This window comes from Temnothorax longispinosus, chromosome 1 (genome assembly GCF_030848805.1).
Source record: "Temnothorax longispinosus isolate EJ_2023e chromosome 1, Tlon_JGU_v1, whole genome shotgun sequence".
NCBI classification, from domain to species: Eukaryota; Metazoa; Arthropoda; class Insecta; order Hymenoptera; family Formicidae; genus Temnothorax; species Temnothorax longispinosus.
Genome location: NC_092358.1, coordinates 2054882 through 2074769, shown reverse-complemented (window position 1 = coordinate 2074769; position 19888 = coordinate 2054882). Strand labels below are relative to the sequence as shown.

The following is a 19888-nucleotide window of genomic DNA, read 5'->3' as shown; positions in this document are numbered from 1 at the left end:
TTGCTACTAACCGCCGCGCGTTTGTTAAATCTCTATCAGATGTTTACTCGTACCGCTTCCCCTTGGATTCTATGGAAGATGCTTGCGTCGCGAAATCATTACAAGAATCATCAAAATATCAGATAACTCGTTCTTTCCTTTAAAACAGAAGGTGTAGAAAAAAATACTTTACTACTATTTCGATCTGATCTTTAAAAAGTTAAAAAAAATTTGTACGTCGATCGATCATTCCATCTTCTAAAGAGTGTTGCGATTTTCATAGCGAGCGTTCAGTCTTCCAAACGAATTCGTTAGTAACGCAGAATGTAACTCCAAGGCGAACGTGCGATACATCGATCTTCCTTTCACACCCTCGTTTTTTTTCTTCCGTTTTTTCGATATTTTCTTCTCTCTTTCATGAATAAATATCACGTCCTCCGCACACAAATGCACTGAAAGACGAGGAACGCTTTTAATTTCGCCCGTTCTCGCCACGTTAAGGAGCGGGCCCGCGCGTCGTAATATCGAGGTTTTAACACGACTGTCAATATCGCGGAATAACGCCCGCAGTAAACGACATTAAAATCGTTTCGCCTCGGGCCACGATCCTTAGATCCGCGCGCGTACACATGACGCCGGTAAATCACTAGTTAACGTTTCCCCATAATGCCACGGCGAGAGCCGGAGACACGCCTCGCCCATAAAAGACGACCCACGATACTCTGTACTTCGCGAGAGGTACTGACCACCAAGGGTACAGCGTTAGCGACACTTTGTTCACGGTTTAATAGCAGTCGGCGCGATCAAAATCACCGTACAATCGACTGCAGAATCGTCAAGTCTCTCGCCAAGTCTCGAGTCGATCAATTTTCTATGCCTCTATGGAATGATCGAGTCCTTTCGTCACCTGCGTCAATCCTTAAATTCCATTTGATCCTAACTTGCCGAACGAGAATCGTTAAAATTGAGAATAATTCAAATCGCGTGAAATTACTTTTCGGATATACAATTAATTTAATGCTATTTGAATGTTGTTATCGTTCAATCCACCGCTGCATTTACGCCGCTGCAGCAATTCGTGACGATCGGTATTTGCAAATATCAAAATCATATATCGGGATTATATACATGTAATGTAAATATCGTTATAACCGCGCGTTATTCCGATATGTTCTTGAATTTCGTTCGACGGCGCGCAAAGTGACGCGTGAAAATATCCGTTGTACATTAATAATAATTTGTGTACTTTGCGAATTGCATTTGAATAACTTATGGCCTGCTTGATAATTCAATGCCGCAAGAGACACGTCTCGCGTTAAATTCAACGCAAAATATAATTTGCCGAACAAAACGTGCACGCACGCCCTGCCATTTCGTCGTATTTAACAACAACCGCGTTTAATCGAACGGTTTATTTTATTACGAGTAATTATCGGCCTTTATTTGTACTGCGTGTCAATATTGTGAAACATATTAAACCGCATATAATTCGCACACACCGATTAATACCGAGGCGTATCGCCTCGTATGTACTTGGTTGCGTTTTCTGAAATTTTTCGTTCTCGCGGGACCGCGATCTCTTCCGCCTTTAAAACAATGTCGTTACGCGAAATCGCCCGCTGGAGACGACTCGCGTCGCGACTACGTCTCTTCTCGACTTCTCGAAAAGATAACTGCGACGTGCTCCGAGAGGGATGAGCAGCGTGGGGGTTGGAGGAAATAATATTAACATAAGCTTTATCTAAATGTTAATACGCGGACCATCGAATCGACCTGCCGACAAATATCACGTACAGAATTCCCAGAGTATTTGGGACGTAACCTTTCAGTGAGGGCACGCGGATCGTTTCTCTTTATTCATTCTCGCAAATCCCTGTGTACATCTATCTTCCTTGGTTGAAAGACAGAGACAGAGAGAGAGAGAGAACGAAACACAGAGAAAAAGAGCCGTTAGGGGTGGATAAGCTCTCTCGCCGCGGGCTCGGAAGCGAACGCTTAAAAATGTAATAGCGAGGCGCCCTGAACACGTCCGACGCGAAACCGTCGACGGCGCTGGGCCTCTTTATTTTCCCCATTATTCAAATATAAATGTAAATGTTGATACAAACGGATAGGTAAATGGAAAGAGAGAATTCAATTGTTCGGCGCCGTCCGTCCTGGGGAGGCGGGAAATTAGTTTATAAGGAAGCGGCGCGGCTAAAAATGTAAAGAGAAAGAGATAGAGAGAAAAAGAGAGAAAGAAAAAGAGGAGGAGGGGAGTTGAAAAAGAGCGATAGATAGAGACGCTCGAGCGGAGGAAAACCGGATCGAGATGAAGGACGAATTCTGCATCGAAAATAGAGAGAAGATGTGTTCTCATTTGCGAGCGCGGTAAATTTTTCGATTCATTTTGAGAAATTTCTTTCCGCGGAACGGTTTTTGGTGCTCGTCGCTCGATTTTTCTCGTTTCCGAAAAAAACAACGACTTTCCCGCGTGCGTGCCGGCGCATTTCGCGAGCACGAAAGTCTCTCGGACGTACCTCGAAGAGGGTCGAGTAATATCATCCGATATGTGTGTTCTCGTGTTTCCCCACGTCGGCGCATTGTTCTCGCCCTTCTCGGGCGGCATTGTGACGAAGGGCATGCCTCACGGCACCGGGTTTGGGCCGGGTAGGGCAGGGGTTGCAGCCGATGCAGAGTGCATATGCGCTGATAGCCCTGTAATGCCATCTCTAATTCCATGCGCGCGAGCTGATTCGATTTCGGCATTAAGATAAAGCGACTCTCTCTTCGGCCTTCCCTCTCGCTCCGCCGTACTCGGCACTGCTTCTCTCGTTCGCGAACAAACGCTCCTCGAAATGACGCCGGGGAATCGGAACGCTATAGCATAACTGTAATAACAATATTACTGGTCTTGAACCCTTTGGGATCGACATTGTCATTGCGCGATATATACGCTTCGATGAGGAGCTACGATAAACGAAAGCTCTAAGAGACGCATGCTTGCATATGGGATAATATATTTATTCTAAACGAAATCCAGAAGGTATTTTAACGACAAGGGAGATTATTAACGAGATTAGATAGGAACAATAAGATATTATTATAAATTATTTATTTTAGATAAAATAGAGCTGGATGAAGAGTTCTCTTATAAAGACTCGTTAGAAGCAATCACGTCTTAATCGTTGACCAATTATCCGATATTATTCCACGCGTTTCCTCCAAAGATCTTAATGCTTCTCGAAGTATGCGTGGGCAACGTTAACGTCCAGTTCGAGATCGAAACCGACTAAATCGGCGCAGCCGAGTGAATCGATGAGACATGAAGAAACTCGAGGGCGCTGATAGGTGGCAGGAAGTTTCGGTCGCTTTATCCGGATGACTCGTCCGCGCGACGGATGACGGCGACGATTATTATTTGTATAACGAGACTGACGAATCGCTCGGCTAATCTCTCGCGACTGACCACTTCGGTGGGGTGCGAAACTCGCTCTCGCGAGCGATCGCTCTTAAAAGCGATCGGTTTACGCTCGGCTTCTTTGTGAGAGGGCGAAAATATGTTCTTCGTAGCTCGAACGTCGCGTCATAATTGATGCTAAAATAAAGATATTACCGTTACTTTTATAGATGAGTCTATTTTTTTAGTAATTTTGTAGTTCCTATATATTTCTTCAATTAAGCAAAATTTTTTTTGCCTTCTATAAAATTTATGTTTGTAGATTTTCTGGTGTACGTTGCCTTCTCAGAATAATAAATATACTGTTATTGCAAAATCAGCTGTAACACAATCAGCAACGCCAACAGTGCGCGTAAACATATGCATGCGGGCAAACACGAGCGCGATTTTTACGCGCGCTCGAACGCACTCGACGAAACATGTGGTGATCGCCGTGACGTTTTCGATCACACAGCCGTCGATTTAATTCGCCGATGGACGGAATATCGGCTATAATTACCGGTAATGTCTTCTCTGAAATTTTATACCACGAACATCGTATATACGCGCGAGTAAATTTTAATATCGCGATAACTAGTTCGAACATTATATATGATTTTCTTTTTATAGCCATAGCATGACGCTTGTGATTTGTACAATATGTCGATACTTGGCGTTCACGATCGCTCTTTTTCGCTTGTTAACGCGTCGATGCATGTCGGGACACTTCCCAAGCTGGCGGTGACAGTTTTAAGGAACATTTACATTTTAACGCGCGTTATCTTCTAACGATCGTTATAAGACTGACACCTGCGCGCGTTTAACACCAAAAGCGAGATAAGTAAACAGGACGATGCCCTCGGCTGTACGCGCGGTTAGTTGGGGAATCTGCTTACACGTGTTTACGGCCGATGACAGTAGGCCCGGGACATCCTTAACGACGAGAGCTGGGGACCACCGTGGGTTCTTAGACCTCGCGCGGACATTGTTACGGGCCCTGTGGTAGCCCGGGTGTGTCGGCATGGTTGCGACCGCAGAGGTATCGGAGTGTGGTACGCCATGGGTCAACCGCAAACCGACAACCGTCCACGCGCGCATTCTCTCTCTCGGTTTCTCTCCGACTGGCTGTCGGCTGTCGCGTGTACATACATATATGTACGTGTAACAACGCGCGCGCGACTCCGGCTCTGCGTGTGCGCTCGTTCCGTGCGCTCGCGAGCGCACGCGCGCGCACACGCTCGCGTTCCACCACGACGCGACGTCGCCGTAAATCAAATCCTCTCGCGATGGACGCGTGCTAATAAGAGAGGAGAGAACGGCAGGAAAACGCGGCAGCACAAGAAACAGGATCGCGTTCCGCGCGCTGTTCCCCGGGACGGAGACGCTTCGTTTCCGCATCGCCGCGGCGTCGAATCAATCGCGCGCGTCCGCGTCGCTGCTTTTGTGCCGCGAAAAAACGATCGTTCGCGGAGAATCTCTGAGTCTTATTCGCATTGCGAGCGCTGTCTTCAAATAAAAGTATTTGTGCTGTCGTTTTCTCACACATTGATTTTTAATGTAAAATACGTTATTTATTCGAATTTATTTTAATAATTACATTATTTTGACTGTATTAATCGAGCATTAGTGACACTCTCGTAATGGCCACGCATCTTTTATTGGCAATAATTTCTCCCCCGAAGAAGTATCTCGCGATCGATCCCAGATATCAAGTATGAAATTTATCGTCGAAGAACGTTCCCTTTGGAAACGGGTGATTACTAATGCGCTGCGAAGTCGACGAGAAAAGGAAATGCGGGCAGGTGCGGTGCGGTAATTGCAAACGTTTGATATTTAATTACAATTTGCCCGCGCGTGCTGGCAGCGAAGCCTCTCGACGTTCCGTCCGATGGGATCTCCCTTTGGAGAAACAAAATATAATTCCCCAATTACTCCAGTGGTTCGCGAGCGCGACGTCCTTTGAGTTATGGGCCCCAACTTAATTACGTTATTAATTATCGCGCTTAAACGCGGAAGACCGCTCTAGTCGGCGGGCATTCCGCACGCGGTCCGCACTGTCGAAGCCGATTAAGCGGCTCGCGAGAGGACTGGAGCTCGTCTACGCGGAAAGTCCTGAAAGGAGACGATTTTTCGTCATAAACCGCGAGTGCGTTTTACAGCGCAATAAAATCAATTGCGTTACGCGATAACGCGCGTATAATTCACTCGGAATATCCGTGCGCTCTACGCGCACGTATACTAATAGTCGTCGCTCGATTTCCACGCGGAAGAAGAATTTTATGCCGACGCGTGCACCGGCAGTTTTCTCTCTTACGCAAATATCGGATCGCCGAAAGACACGTGGCTACCGATATAACGGTAATAGATGCGCGTTTGTCGTTAATTGATGGTAATCGAGGACTATTTCATATTGGACGAAACGATCGCGCGCGACGACTATTAATCGGCCGAATATGCGCTCGCACGAGGAATGTTACCGGGTGTCGACGACGATTCCGCGATTTAACGACTTAATAAAGCCGCACGAATAACGGGATGAGAGGAGAAAGAGGACCGGCCAGGCCCGGGGGAAGAAAGATCCGGGCCTTCTCGACGGAGCGGTACGAATCTGCCATAAGTCGGCGTGAGTTTATGCATCACGTATACGCACACGTGTTCGCGTGAAGGTATGCTTTTTTTTCCTCCTCCTCGCTGACGACTATCCCCCTTCCGCTTATTATTTCGATCTGACATTCGGACATACTTGTAGCGGTCATAAAAGCCAGACTAGAGCAGCGAAGGAGCGCGGAGGGGGGAAGAAGGCCCCGGAGACGGGGAATCGGCAAAGGCGCATGCAAGGTGTATTGGTTGTATCGCGTTAGTGTGAGAGCTACGGCCGTGCGGGCCTTTATTATTTATTCCGTCGCGACTCGTAAAAAAGTCCCGGACGCGGATTTATCGTGGATTTATCGTGGAAATATTGAAATGAGAGACACTGGGGCCAGGAGTCCCACCATGAGAGAGAGAGAAAGAGAGACCGCAGCCACCTTTCCCTTTCACCCTACGTCAACATACACACGAGTCACTCACCCCCGCATGGTCCCGCTCACACCCGGTCCGCCGCGCACCCGCCGTCCGACAAAAAGCTGACCACCGCAGTCGCTTTACGAGCCGATATATTTTATTCGAGGTAAGCACCGTCCTCTCTGGCACTTACACCTTCACCTCCTACTCCCTCTGCCTGCCTGCATTCCCTCCGTTATTCTAAGCTACATACGTGACGATTCTTCGAATTCGCGAGGCGACTTAACAATCAGTTGGTTTCAGATCGAAGTTTTGATCCAAACGCATTTTCGTCGGCGAATTGGGATTTTATCGCGGATTATTCGAAATTGTTGCGGAGTAGTCCCGCGAGTTCGTGACGATTTGTAACGTGTTTACGCACGTCGATTCGGTTAAGCGGGGCGGAATTAAATTCCGTGTTCAAGCGCGTCTTCACGACACGCGCGAAGATTTCGATTATTGCGCCGAAATGGAATCAAAGTTTCGCAACGCGGACGCAACCGCGTTGTTGCCCTCTCCTTCGGGGATAATCCGCGGCCCAAATTGGCAGGATTACTTCCGCCGAAGACTGGGCCACGTCCTCGAGATTGCCAGGATTACGCGGCTGTAACGCACGTCGCACGGGTAAGGTCTGTCGCGCCCGCCACGTGCAAATACAGGTATTATCGGGTATTACGCCGAGTACGTGTCGTGTGCGTGAAGGAATAACATCGTAGTCGTCGTCGTCGTCGTCGTCATCGTCATCTCATGGATCGCGCCGAGTTGCTACCGAAATCGTTCTAGGAAGAGAACCGTCCCTCCCGTGCAGACATTAAAGGAGAGATATTTCGCTCAGCGAGAAATAATTCGTAGTAAAAGTAATTTACTTGTAGAGATTTTGATTTCGAGTAGAAATTGCGTTCCGATCAGCATGCCCTATTTTGGAAGTGCCAGAATCTCTGTAACCTGCGTATAGAGATATGAATTATATTTTTAGAGACGCCTTTTATTCGTCATTCCTAGGAATGATCATCGCGTGTCTTCTTCTGAATGATGTATTTCAGCCTATTGGTCAGTAATAGAAATATTTTACACCTTTGTGAGGGTCTTCGAAATTGAAATTGGTTCACGAACCATACGTAGTTCTCGGAGATAGATATATAGCCATATCCGTCGCTATTAATGTGAAAGTCAACACCGATGGTGGTCTCACGCTACGTTTGTGGTTTCCCACAATTTTTTTTTATATATACATCACATATATACATTAATCAAATTCTGTTGAGCAAACGTAATACGTATATCTCGAGTCTAAATATAAAATGCCCAGATGTTAAAAGAACCATAAAGAACATCAGAAATGAAAGTTATTGCAATATTTCACGCGATAATATAAAGAATAATTCAAATAATTGTCGATATTATATTTACTTGTCCATTTTTAAATAAAATTATATTTTTATTCGACATAAAACAAGGCAACATTATCTCTTTAATTCACGCCACGCGCCTCTTTACCGAAAATACAACCGACGAAGCATCCGCGAGATCTTAAAACGCAAATAAGTAGGCCACGTCGAATCGTAACGTTCCCCAACGCAGCACGACATAAAAATTAAAATTAGAGCCCGAGAGATAGAGAGAGAGAGAGAGGAAAGCGCTCGCGCACCCCAACGAATATTATGCAAAGCTACGAGCAATAAAAATAACATATTGCGACCGAGAGAGGCATAAGTTTTAATCCAATATTACTAAGATAAGTCTCGAACCCCCATCCGAAAAAAAAAGATTTCTTTTGTGTAACGCACCCCAGCGTTACATTGTGGTTATTAGAAAGTGCTTTTTCTCTCTTTCTCTCTTTATCCGGCATGACGCCGAGGGGATCGAGCTTCCTTCGTTATTCCTTTTCCGTGTAACGGCACAAGGATGCATAAAATCATTCCGCGAACCATATCATATACGCAAACGCCTCCTTATTTCCACTTGTCTTTCTATCTTCCTGGGAAACTCTTGGATTTGAATGCTCACGCTACACTCGCATGGTAATTGGCGAGCGTGGAGGATTGATAGCGGTATATTTCATTACGTTATCTGACCGCGATCGCAATGGCCGACTTGCAAATGAGTCTTCGTTAACATTGTTTTGCTATGTCTGTAATTAATCGACTTTTTTCGATTGAATGACAGATCATTATTAAGTATTAAGTCGAAACGGGAAATTACAAACGCGCGTGATATCATACCGTATACAATATTGATATATCTTATAACGGTGCAATATGTAAGAGCGTATTAGAGGAATATATATATCTTCGTACTCGCACGTTCCCTGCTTCGGCTTTTTCCTGCTCAATGGACAAAATCGGACAAATCCAATCTGACTAACGGTATCACGCGGGGGAAGTGAGCGAAAGGGAAGAAACGTCGACGGAAACGGAGAGATAGGCACGTGGAATCGAAGGGCGAGTATTACGCGCGGCACTCGTAAAAATTTATAATTTGGAAAATATCGCGCGGTAGCGGCGACGGTGACGGCGCTGGCGGCTGCCGATTTTCGTCTGGCGTAGCGACCGGGTTTATAAAGCGGCAAATCGAAGGACCAGACCGTGGGAGGCGTCCGCGGAGGGGTGAAAAGGGGGGACGACGGCGACGACGATAACGGCGAAAGACTTTTGACGAAAATTGAAGTCGTTGTTATGACGGGAATTGCGCGCGACGAGGCTTTACGAGGGGACGCTCTCGCCCGGTGCTCTCGCAAGTTCCGAAAAAAAGACAGAACGCGAGAGGATAAGAGAAAGAGTGATAGAGAGAGAAAGAGAGAGGGGAAGGACTCGTGGGGAACCGACAAGGGCGGAGAACGAGGACAGGGACATGCGGAAGAGAACCGGAGAGCGCGCGAAAGACGATAATTCGGGAACAGGACGGTCGTGCCGACTATCATAATATCGGCAGCGGTTCTCAAAATTATGATCATTCCGAGGAAATCGGGATTACGTCCCCTCTAAGTTGGCGCAAATGAGTATACTTAAAAGTTACAAAAATGAACAAATTGAATAAATTTTTATACGAATTGTGGCATTATCTCATGCAGATTTTAATGTTTAATTTTTTTGAACGTCGACACGTTAGTATTATCGAAAATTTATATTTATTGTCATTCTTAAAAGCTACCACTCTCGTAAAAGCTAGTTATATAGCTCGGTTCCCATATAATAATACGTTGTCGACAACCACTGATACTCGGTTACCACTGTTACCAGCCGAATGTAAACGCTCTTAATGTCCGACGACTGTATCGCTTCAAACCAGATGTAAGGTCACACGAAACCTGACTCCGCAATATAGATCAAATACGGGGAATAGTACGGAAAAACCGGGGTGGGACTCTATGAGCCATGACTGAATCGGCGCTTTTGTGACGCGTAAGATCTCGTGGCAAAGCGTAAAGGAGCAAGCAGCTCTCTCATCGATCCTCTGCTCGAAACTCCTCGTCTCGCTGATCCTACTTCGGCTACAGTCGCGCGTTCAGAAAGATTTGACTCCATAAAGCCTAACAAAGATCTCGTAAGAGACTCTGCTCTCTCTCTCTCTCTCTCTCTCTCTCTCTCTCTCTCTCTCTCTCTCTCGAGTCCTCGAGTAGTTTACTCGGGTTATTTTCCCATAACCCAACGCGGATGGCCCTTGTTTTCAGGACGCCTCGGAGTATTTGGACGGCGCAAGACGGTAGCGGTAGGATGCGATAAGGCAACGGCGCCGTAATTCAAAGATAGCGTCGTGTTTGACCTCGGTATAGTGGCCCCTTTGTAGCTTTGTAACCAGTCTCGCAAGAGACAAGGCGCGATATTTGCGCTCCGGCTGTGGCTGGAAACAGGAAACCGGCAGCAGGGACACGTTAGACAGTGTAGTTTCATAAAATCGCGTGCCGGTGTGGAAGTCCAGAAGTTCATAGAGATAGAGAGAGCGAAAGAGAAAGATTAACTCTTCTACATATTTAAACATTCTTTTTTTAAGCGTAGACGTTTCAAGTGTTGTAAAAAAATCACAAAAGAAACCTGTAAAAGCGAAAATAATCATAGCGCTCGATCGTTTCTACAAATAAGTATGCTACGGAAAAAATATATGTAATTAGCGTAGAAGTGCTGGTTTCGTTCTCGCAGTTTCGCGCGAAGGACGATATCGTCGAATTCACGAAACATCCCATACGCGCGTTAGACGTGGACGTTAGACGTATATGAGAGACGGCGGTGCAACCGCCGTCGTTGCAGCCAACATCAGAGAGCATTTAATCCGGAATACCGAATGCGAGAGCATACCGGCAGCCCCCGAGCGATAGATTTGGGCAATGCGCGAGAACGGGGTTGCAACCCTCGTCGGTCCGAAGTGCACCCTATCCCTCGGCGGGCCATTAATAATATACCCATATTGGACACAATTCACCTTGAAATTAACCGGCAGCCGATTGGTAAGCCTGGCCAAATTGACTTCGAAATTGACAATTTACGATCGCTCGCCCGCGCGTTACTCGCCTGCCCGTTCATTCGTTCGTTCTCTCGTTCCGTTCTACTCGTCTGGACTCTTTTCTGGCAAGCACCGGGCAGCCGTGACCGACGTTGAATCCATCAAAATGCCATCGTATTCGCAATCAAGGCTCATTACGCCGAGAGATACGCTTATTAAATCGCAATGCTATTAATCGTTACTGCGATAAACGTGTTATATTCAATTACAATATGTTATACGATTTTTCAAGTACCCCAAACATTTGCTGAAATGCTAATCTTTCTATCACGTCTGGGAGAAAGCTTTTATCTTGATTTTGTTGGTAATGAGACACGGACTTCCCGTTACGTTGACAAGACACATCGACAGGAAGGCATCGTAAGGAATTCTAAGATGTATACCGATTTAATGTGGCGTACATGTAGGTAGGGTCAGGCACGCACGCGATATCGCTCGCATGACACACCACGCACCTAGCTCGCATCTTCTCTTCTCCTCCTACCCGGCACGCTCTTGCCATCGTCATTTCCATCCATCGAACGCGAAACATGAGTGGCAAATATTTGCGATAGTATGTAATTACCGTTCTGCCAATAACGAGCGAGCTTAGCGACGGAAATATACGGGAAAAAAAAAACAAAATAGCGGAACCCGATAACATCAATAGTAACGATTCGAGAAAACTAATTAACGTCGCGTCCAACGTCATCCAATTTGTCGTGTACCCAAATGAATTTGAGAATGAAGAACGCGGGCTGTTTTCTAATAGCGTATATGCGCTGCCATATTTCCTACCGCGGCGAATACACGATATAAATTAATAGCCGTAATTGTGCTCGGTATGGGAGAAACGATATTCATATCCGTTCCATTTGTTTCCGAATGAAGGAAGTTTTGGAGGCGACACACAATGGAGGGACCTCTCGCGCATCGATTTTAATGGAGGAATTATGGTTGGTTTATCGTCGGAGTTTATCGTAATGGGGCGCAGGAGCTGTCAGGTGTGCGGTAGGAATCGCGAGAAAACGCTCACGTTAAATTACAACGAGGTCGATTGCGCGCGGAGCGGTGCTGCGCTTTCCACGGAAGCGGCTGCCGCATAATTAAGACAATTAAGGTACCCGCCGCTATAAATCACACCGCGCTCATCTACTTAAGTCTAATATCAGATCGGCGATCTAAAGCGAGTACCACTTCCAGTACAGTTAAATACATGCTCGATCTATCCCCGTTCCACCGTATGCTCGATCGTTTCATTTTTTTTTTCCGCTCGATTTCGCGGATTCCGCTCGTCCGCCCGAATTCGCCGGTCAGGGTTATCACGTATCGAGACGCGGGCAATTCCACCTGCGTCCTTCCACCTTGACGCCCGACGCCTTTCCGGCGAATTCGAATCGTGAATTCGATTTGATCGATTCGATTCGATCGGCTCGCTGCGTTTTGTTGCGCCGTGTTTTTTGCCCGCTTTGCAACACGCGGCGCGACTACGCCGCGCCGGATACGCATGGACGAGCGAACGGTCGGAGGAACTAAAGACTTTTCAAAGTCGATAGATCGTTAAACGCCCCATCGCTTACGAAAGCCATGTAATTCCCCGCGAGTCGCGCCGCGCGATAGGTCTCTTTCTTTCTCTTTCTCCCGTTTTTTTCTCCCCTCGCCCCCATTTACTTCTCTCTGCATTTCGTGTTTCCCTTTCTTTCTCCACGCATTTCTCCGATCCTTTTCTTTCTTTTCCTGTTCCATCTCACCGTCGATCCGTCTGTCCTTTTCTCGCGGAGCGATCTGACTCTCCACCGGAGGTGCAACGATCATTAGGGCGGGGAACGATCAGGATCGGAGCATAGCACCTGGCCCGATTATCGGCAACTCTTAATGCCCACACGCAATTCCGAATGAGAACCCGGCCAAATACAATACAGAAGTGTGCGCGGCCGAATCTAATCGATCTATCGCACCGCGCCGCGAATAATGTACAAAACGATCGATCGGGCGATAATTTCCAGCCGGTCTAACCGTTTCGGCCGCTCGAAAACTATATATATTCGACGCGACTCGCCCGTGAATTAAGTGCGGCGGATGTCTGTCTCTTATTCCGGCCGTGTGTATAAATCACGCGACAAGAGTCGGACGGACGCGACGGACGCGGACGGCTCGAGAAACCGCGAGGTCTTCGATCTTCGATCGTTCGTTGCGATTACGCCGCTCTAATTGTGGCCTACTCAAGTGCACATAATTTGCGCGAGATACGCCGGCACTCGTAAATACTTCCACGATCGTTTTCGCGGAGACATTTCTGGAGGACAACGTCCCGAGAAGGGAAGCAGCCCGTATAATTATCTGGAACCTTCTGGCAACGGCATTGAAGTTAAACCACTTTGTTAATAATCACTTACGATCCGAGAATATCAAGGGCAATCTGTCCGAGCAAACTGGTCGCGCGTTTCTCAAAAGAGAAACCTTTCAAAATTTTTTCTCTTTTACATTGTTTACGTGCCAATTTCTGATTATCTCGTAATAAAAGTTAATTTTCTCTGTCATAACAGTTACAATCAACGTGATGTAAGTTGTCAATTAATTTCACCCCAAAAGACTGATCAGTTTCCTATAATACATACCTCGATATAAAATCAAGTGAACAGCAGCGCGGCCGTGTCGTTGTCACATTATTAGCGCTCTCTTGATCCTTTAGTCGACAGTCTGGTCCATGTCCGTCTTGTCGTTTTGCCCTGTTTCATTGTTTCGTCGCTTAATGCAGAAGATATCACGTAAATATCTGACTCGTCAGCGGGAAAAGGAAATGAATACGTGCAGAAGACGTGTATTAAAACCGTACCTTCCAACCTTTATCAACAGGTACTTCGAAGCGTCAATTTTTTTTGCGGGTACTTCGCAGTTATCGGATAAATATATTGTTTTAACCTGCTCGCATTAGATTTCTGACCGCCAAGAAAAAGGTTTCAACCCGCACACTGCCTGCCCGGCCCGGCGCGGCGCCTCGTCTTATTTCGCTGATCGCGCGGCACGCAAACAAATGCGCATTATGCGGGGTCTAAGCGCTCAGAAAGTGCGCTCGTGTTTTCGGTGTAACCTGAAGCTAAGCGGTTTAAGAGATCAACGCCGTATAAACCGGCCGTCTGAGAATCGTCTGGGGATCCCGCGTGCGTGAGAGGCGGCAGTGAAAAAGGGATAGGGCGAGAGACAAGTAGCAAGGCGAAAAAGAACGTCGTAGGGAGTGTGAGAGAGAGGGCGGGAGAAGAAGGAGGAGGACGGCCGAAAACGAAGAGAAGAGAGTGAGATACCGAGGAGAAGATGAGAAAGATTCCGGGCAACGAAGAGGCAAAGTGAGAGGGCAAGGCAGAAAGACGGGATGAAAAATTAGATTTACAAATCTGTCTTGACTACTATGAGATTGCTCGCTTACCGGTTAGCGGTGCTCAGCCTCCGTCTCGTTATTTCTTAATCGATCCTATTCCGCGAATAATGGTACGGTCGTGTTAAGAATGCGCGTAATTAAGAAAACGATCTTGAGTCTCTAGAATGACGCGCCTCGATTATTTTCAGCGTGTCATTCGATCAAAGGCGATCAAATAAAAGTTTGATTTATTATTTATACGGAGATGCATCGTTAAAGGTTGAGAACATCCGCGGACAGTTTAGGTGTTATGTCGAGAGTAAAGAAAGGTAACAAGTCCCGAATATTCCCTCGTTGAAGCGAAAGGTAGTTGTGCGTGTATTTCGTGCGTAATGTTGCGGTGTTGGTGTGGATGCATGCGTAGCGTGTGTATGCGCGCGTGCGTATGCGTGAGCGCCTCTCTGGCGCCTATCGCCTATGAAAAATGAACCTCCCTCCCTGGGCGCACCAGTATCATCGCCACTATCGTACAGATTGTTTCAACGGAGATCTTCCTCGTCTGCTTCGCCGCCGACAAAGCTCTAAAGGTGCCAGTGCTGCTCATCAAAAGAAAACGCCGGCCACTCGAAACGACTCGATTCTAAAGCTACTCTGGAGAGTAATTGCGGATCGCGGAATTTTTCATAAGATCTATTTTTACATACATCATGTAAATATAATAACAATATTTTATAATTTAACTTTTTATTACATAAGCAAGTATTTCACTATGTAAGTTTTAAAAGTAGATGATTCTCACGTTATTTTATTCGCCTATTAATGTCTACATATTTAATCATTCGTCTATGATTTTATCTTATGCTTTGAGAATAACGCGTAAAATCTAATTCTGTTTGTCAGTCGATGACGTGTTTAGAGTAAAAGCCATGTGTTATTTTCATGGATGATTTTCATTTTCCCTTAGTCACGTAAGAGTCCGCTCTCGAAACGTTCGCACGATCCACGTAGATTAGCCATCAAGGTTTTCAAAATTGGTTCCTCGGTTAGTGAGCCGGGTGTTCCTTTAATGGTTCGCGCGGCACGGCGCGGTTTCTTCTGGGATGCCCTCTCGAGTAATCTTGAAATCAGAACTCGAGATCCACTCGAGATATTGCAAATAAGACTTATTCACAGAGGAAAAATCAGCAGGCGGTCGTTAAAGCAGTCGTTTCTACATACGTGTCGTGCCACGCAGCAGTTTCTAGCTCGCAGCTCGCAACTTCGATTTATAATCATTGATAATTTCCAGTTGCGATATTCTCATTTCTCGCGATACCTAATCGGCCGGGACGATCTCGATCGCACTAATGAATCGAAGAGACTTACTTCCTTCGCGCGAGGGCTGATATTTCCTCCTTAATCCTTTCAACGATAATCGGTCGTGATGAATATCGCGACCACGACGATCGGGGTAAGACATTACCTCGATGACAGGTGTCTCTAACCACAGTAACTCTCTCTCACTGTACAGCTCCAGGCCAGGAAGACCCCCAAAGCGAGCTTCCGTTGGACTGAGCCTCGCGGCGAGCCACCTAGCCGCGGCGGCTGGCCATCATCCTCAACACTCCCTGAAGAAGCACAGAATGGACAACGGCGATTATTACGAAAACGGACACCTCGGTAAGTACCCAGCATTTTATTTCGTTTAAAAATATATATGTATACACACAGTTGCTTTAAAATAATATTAAAGCTTTTTATATATCTTATCAAAAATATTTATAATTAGAAGGCTCGTATCACATACATTTCTATTGTATTGCAATCAATATGGTTAATTTTTCGTTGTATTTTTTCGGACGGTAAAAACGTGTAAATCTGAATGTTCTGATTTTTAATCGAGATTTTTGTGGCGGAAGTATCTAGATGCATATAAACGCAGACGGTCGAGCGTGGGGTTATGCCAAATAGAGCACGTACGTGCAAATAGACGTACGTAGCGAGGGCCACGCGCTTGATTACTGCCATCCGTATATACGCTCTGGCATACGGTGACCCTACCGATCAATTAATTAGGGGAATCAAACACACTTGGAGTGAGCAAATTAACTGCGACTGCACCGTTGTGTTGCGGCCTGCGGTGGCGGTCACCGATGCCCGGGATATCGTACGATATCCCTTTACGTACGCAAATGATACTCGCGGCTGTCTTCACATTCTCCATGCCGGATTCCAATCCAGGAAGTTCCTCCGCCATTCTCGATTTACCTCGGTCGCGGCCGCTTTGCGCATCGCATCGTCGTATCTAATCATTCATTAATGATTGAACATTCCATTAATTATTAATACTTAGTGTTATTAATAACATAACGCAATTAATAATATTATAATCTCGCACAATTTCGTTCATCCTTGCGCGATATTCATCGCTCGCCGTGAACATCCGGAAGATCGATAAACGCGCATACAATATTCATTGGTTTATTTGCGCGGACTCTCTTTGTGCTCTTCGATAGCGCTTTGAAGGGTGTCCGTTGGGACGCGCTTATTTCGCAGATATATTATCATCGGGGGACATACAGAGAGAAAGAGAAAGAGAGAGAGAGAGAGAGAGAGAAAAATGGGGACGTTATTGCCGTCAACGTCGAGAGAAGGAAATCGTTAAATCACGTCATACGGCGGCGGCGTCGATCGACGTTCGGAAATTGTTTAAGCAAATAATCGCGAACACGCCGGCCGATCAATTTTACGGGCAAATACGTTTCACGGTGCAACGTTAATGAATTAATGCCGCGGCGCGTTCGCGCGGGTCCACGCCTGCAGCCAGCCGCGCTCGTTCTCTCGCGCGCTCGTCGGGGTAAACGTTGAAACGGCCGGCAATTAATTACGGCCGCGCGGTAATTGTATAATTGTTTTACGATTGGAGCCGGTCCCCCTGCTCTCTCTCGCCTCCCGTCCCGGCCGTATCCCGGTTACACTCGATCTGCTCGCCTAAAATATATATACGATCGGTTATATTATATATAACCGTCCGAGGAACAAATTAAAGAGGCTGAAAACGTAGGTAACGAGACACGGAGAAAGAGTCAAATTTTTTTAAATTTTGCTCGGTGGACGCGGGGCGCTTCTCATAACGCAATTAATAAACTCAACAAGCGAGATCCGATCGCGATAGCGGGCGCGAAACATGCGTTTCGGGAGCGCGGCGCACAATGGATTCGGCACGACGCTCGTGTGAGTGCGTAGTGCGTACACGTGCGAGAACCATCGCTTGATACGCATCCATGTTGTCTCTACAAAATTAAAAGCGACGAGAGAAATAAATAGCGGTAGATGGGCCGGAAAGAGAGAGCGCCGCGGAGGAGAGAGAGGGATTTCCGAAAGCGGTTTTGCGTTTAGCCGCGTGCGCATCATGACGATTTGAATCACAAATTTTATCGATCGTTCCTATAACTCGTTCGGATTGTAAGATGACGCAGGTCTCCGTGTTTCCAGAGATCTCCGTGATCGTTTGATGCATTGATCGCGGAAGTGTCATTAATCAAATTGACCCGGCGTAATTTATATTACGTGACCTAATGCATATCGAATTGTTTATTAGCGCGCGAACTAAATCAATTATCCGGTCGGTTTGGGCGTTTGGGCGAATGTGACGAGCATTAGCTCAAATATGAACGAATTTACTGTTAATAAATTTTCGACTTTTCCTCAAGCACCCGAATATAACGTGTCGCCCAGTCCGCACATTCGAGCAACGAACTCAATTCATCGGCGATGCTCGCGCGTTATAACTAATACATTACGTCGACGGGCGTAATCGTTCGGTCGTTTACCGGATAGAGGCGCCTCGGTGGTGGTAGCGCAAATTTCGGGTAGCTGCTCGAAGAGCATGCGACATACATACACGTGCAGAAAAGAGAGAGGGAGAGAGAGAGGAGTGGGAAGCGTGTCGCCCTCGTTGGGTGGCTGGATGGGTGGTTGGTTGGTCGGTCGGGTGGATGGGTGGGTTCGGCTGAACGGACCGCGGCTTGAAACGATGGTGTACTGCCAAGCGAATGCTCATAAAAGCATTGATTAACTGTTGGCGGTCGTAGGTCAGCCGGCACACGGCTGGCCCGTGTACCAATAAAACCCGGCTAATAGTGGCCCGACATCGCTTCAATATCATGCGTCGACCATCCCGAACATTTTCGTTGTCGCGCCCGCGACAATTTTCACGCTCGAAAACAGCGTGCGTAAAAATCGCGATCAGCTGCCGGCATTAAGATTCGGCTCATCGCTCCTAATCTCAGAAATACGCGCGTTCCGAAACAGCCTAAAGCGATATGATATTTCGGATTGTGTCGATAATATAAAAATATTCTATATAGACTCTAATGGCTCGACGATATCCAAGGACACGTGCATTCTTCTTCTTCTTCTTTCGCTTTTAGTTTGAAGAAGTATAATCCGACGTGCACGTAGAATTGCTTTACGCATTTCCGGGAGTCGCGCATATAGAAGATTTTAATTGCTGCCAGCGCGCATGAGTACTTAATGAGCAGTTATGTTTTGTTGATGGTTTGATAAGGTGAATAGATTATTATGATATCTCTCTTTTGACGACGGCGTTACTTGTGTATTCGTAATTAGATGTTATCAATGGTTGGTGGAGGAGTTAATAACTGGCGTTATTGCTAATTTGCTTAGTAATTACGACTTAATATTTAAAATAGTCATTATATAATTAAAATTGGACGCGTCTTTTTATATGGAATTATAGTTCCGTGTTAATTTTCAAATTAAATTCATCTCCATTGTAACATCGGAAATAATATATTATTAAAAATTTATATAGATATAAAGGTACTAAATATAGCAAGTAACATATACTACAATCGTTGATGCAAGTATCAAGTGTACGTATATTAAGCGAGCTTGTATAAGTTTGTATCTAGTCCTCCTGACCACGGACCATCGCAGTTCACGAAGCTGTGGTCGATGATTCCAACCAGACCAGGTAACCGCGCAAGATAATTAATGAATTGGAGAAACGGTGAGATACCGTGAGATATCGTGAGATGTGTGTATCGCGTTGATAATTTTGTCGGTTAAAGAAATACACATCGGAACACAAGTATCGTTGAAGTATCCTGGAATTATCATCCTACGGTTCGGAATTACGCTCACGCCATGAAAAGAGGGTAAAATGTGAAATAATCATTATAACGAGGACGTCAACCGTATCATCCACCCATATAAATTACAGCTATGCTTGAAATTCAAGTATAATAAAAATTTACATGGTCAAACTTATCGAACCGTTAGTAAATTATTGCTGTTGCGGGCGTGTGCTAAAGTAGTTAATTCAAAAGTGAACTAGCGAAGCAAAATGAAAGAGAGAGAATAAGAGTTCTGAGATATAATCTCAACGGTAGATCTATCATTTTTTACCTTTGTCAGAAACGTTTCGGTCGATTTTCTACCCCTCATCAGTTACAATCAAGGTTTAACTGTGCATTTTTTTTTTGGTAGCCGGCACGGTGTGGCCGCGCTTGATTGTTTTTTACGAGAGGAAACAAGCAGACGAGAAGCGTGCATAGCGCGACGAAAAAGCGGCCACATCTCGGCGAAGGCTGCGAAGGGAAACGTAAGAAGGC

At 46.0% G+C, this 19888-nt stretch overlaps 1 protein-coding gene across 3 annotated transcripts in view; it reads left to right on the top strand.

Moving 5' to 3' along the window:
* The window catches only part of Dac (dachshund family transcription factor), a 181354-nt gene that overhangs the window by 57363 nt on the left and 104103 nt on the right, over positions 1-19888 (top strand). For 2 of the 3 annotated variants that reach the window (XM_071774545.1, XM_071774525.1), the window contains exon 2: positions 15781-15929. In XM_071774545.1, coding sequence (XP_071630646.1) covers positions 15781-15929 — 149 coding nt within the window. The remainder of the gene's footprint in view (positions 1-15780; positions 15930-19888) is intronic. The other variant, XM_071774535.1, reaches the window with a different exon arrangement.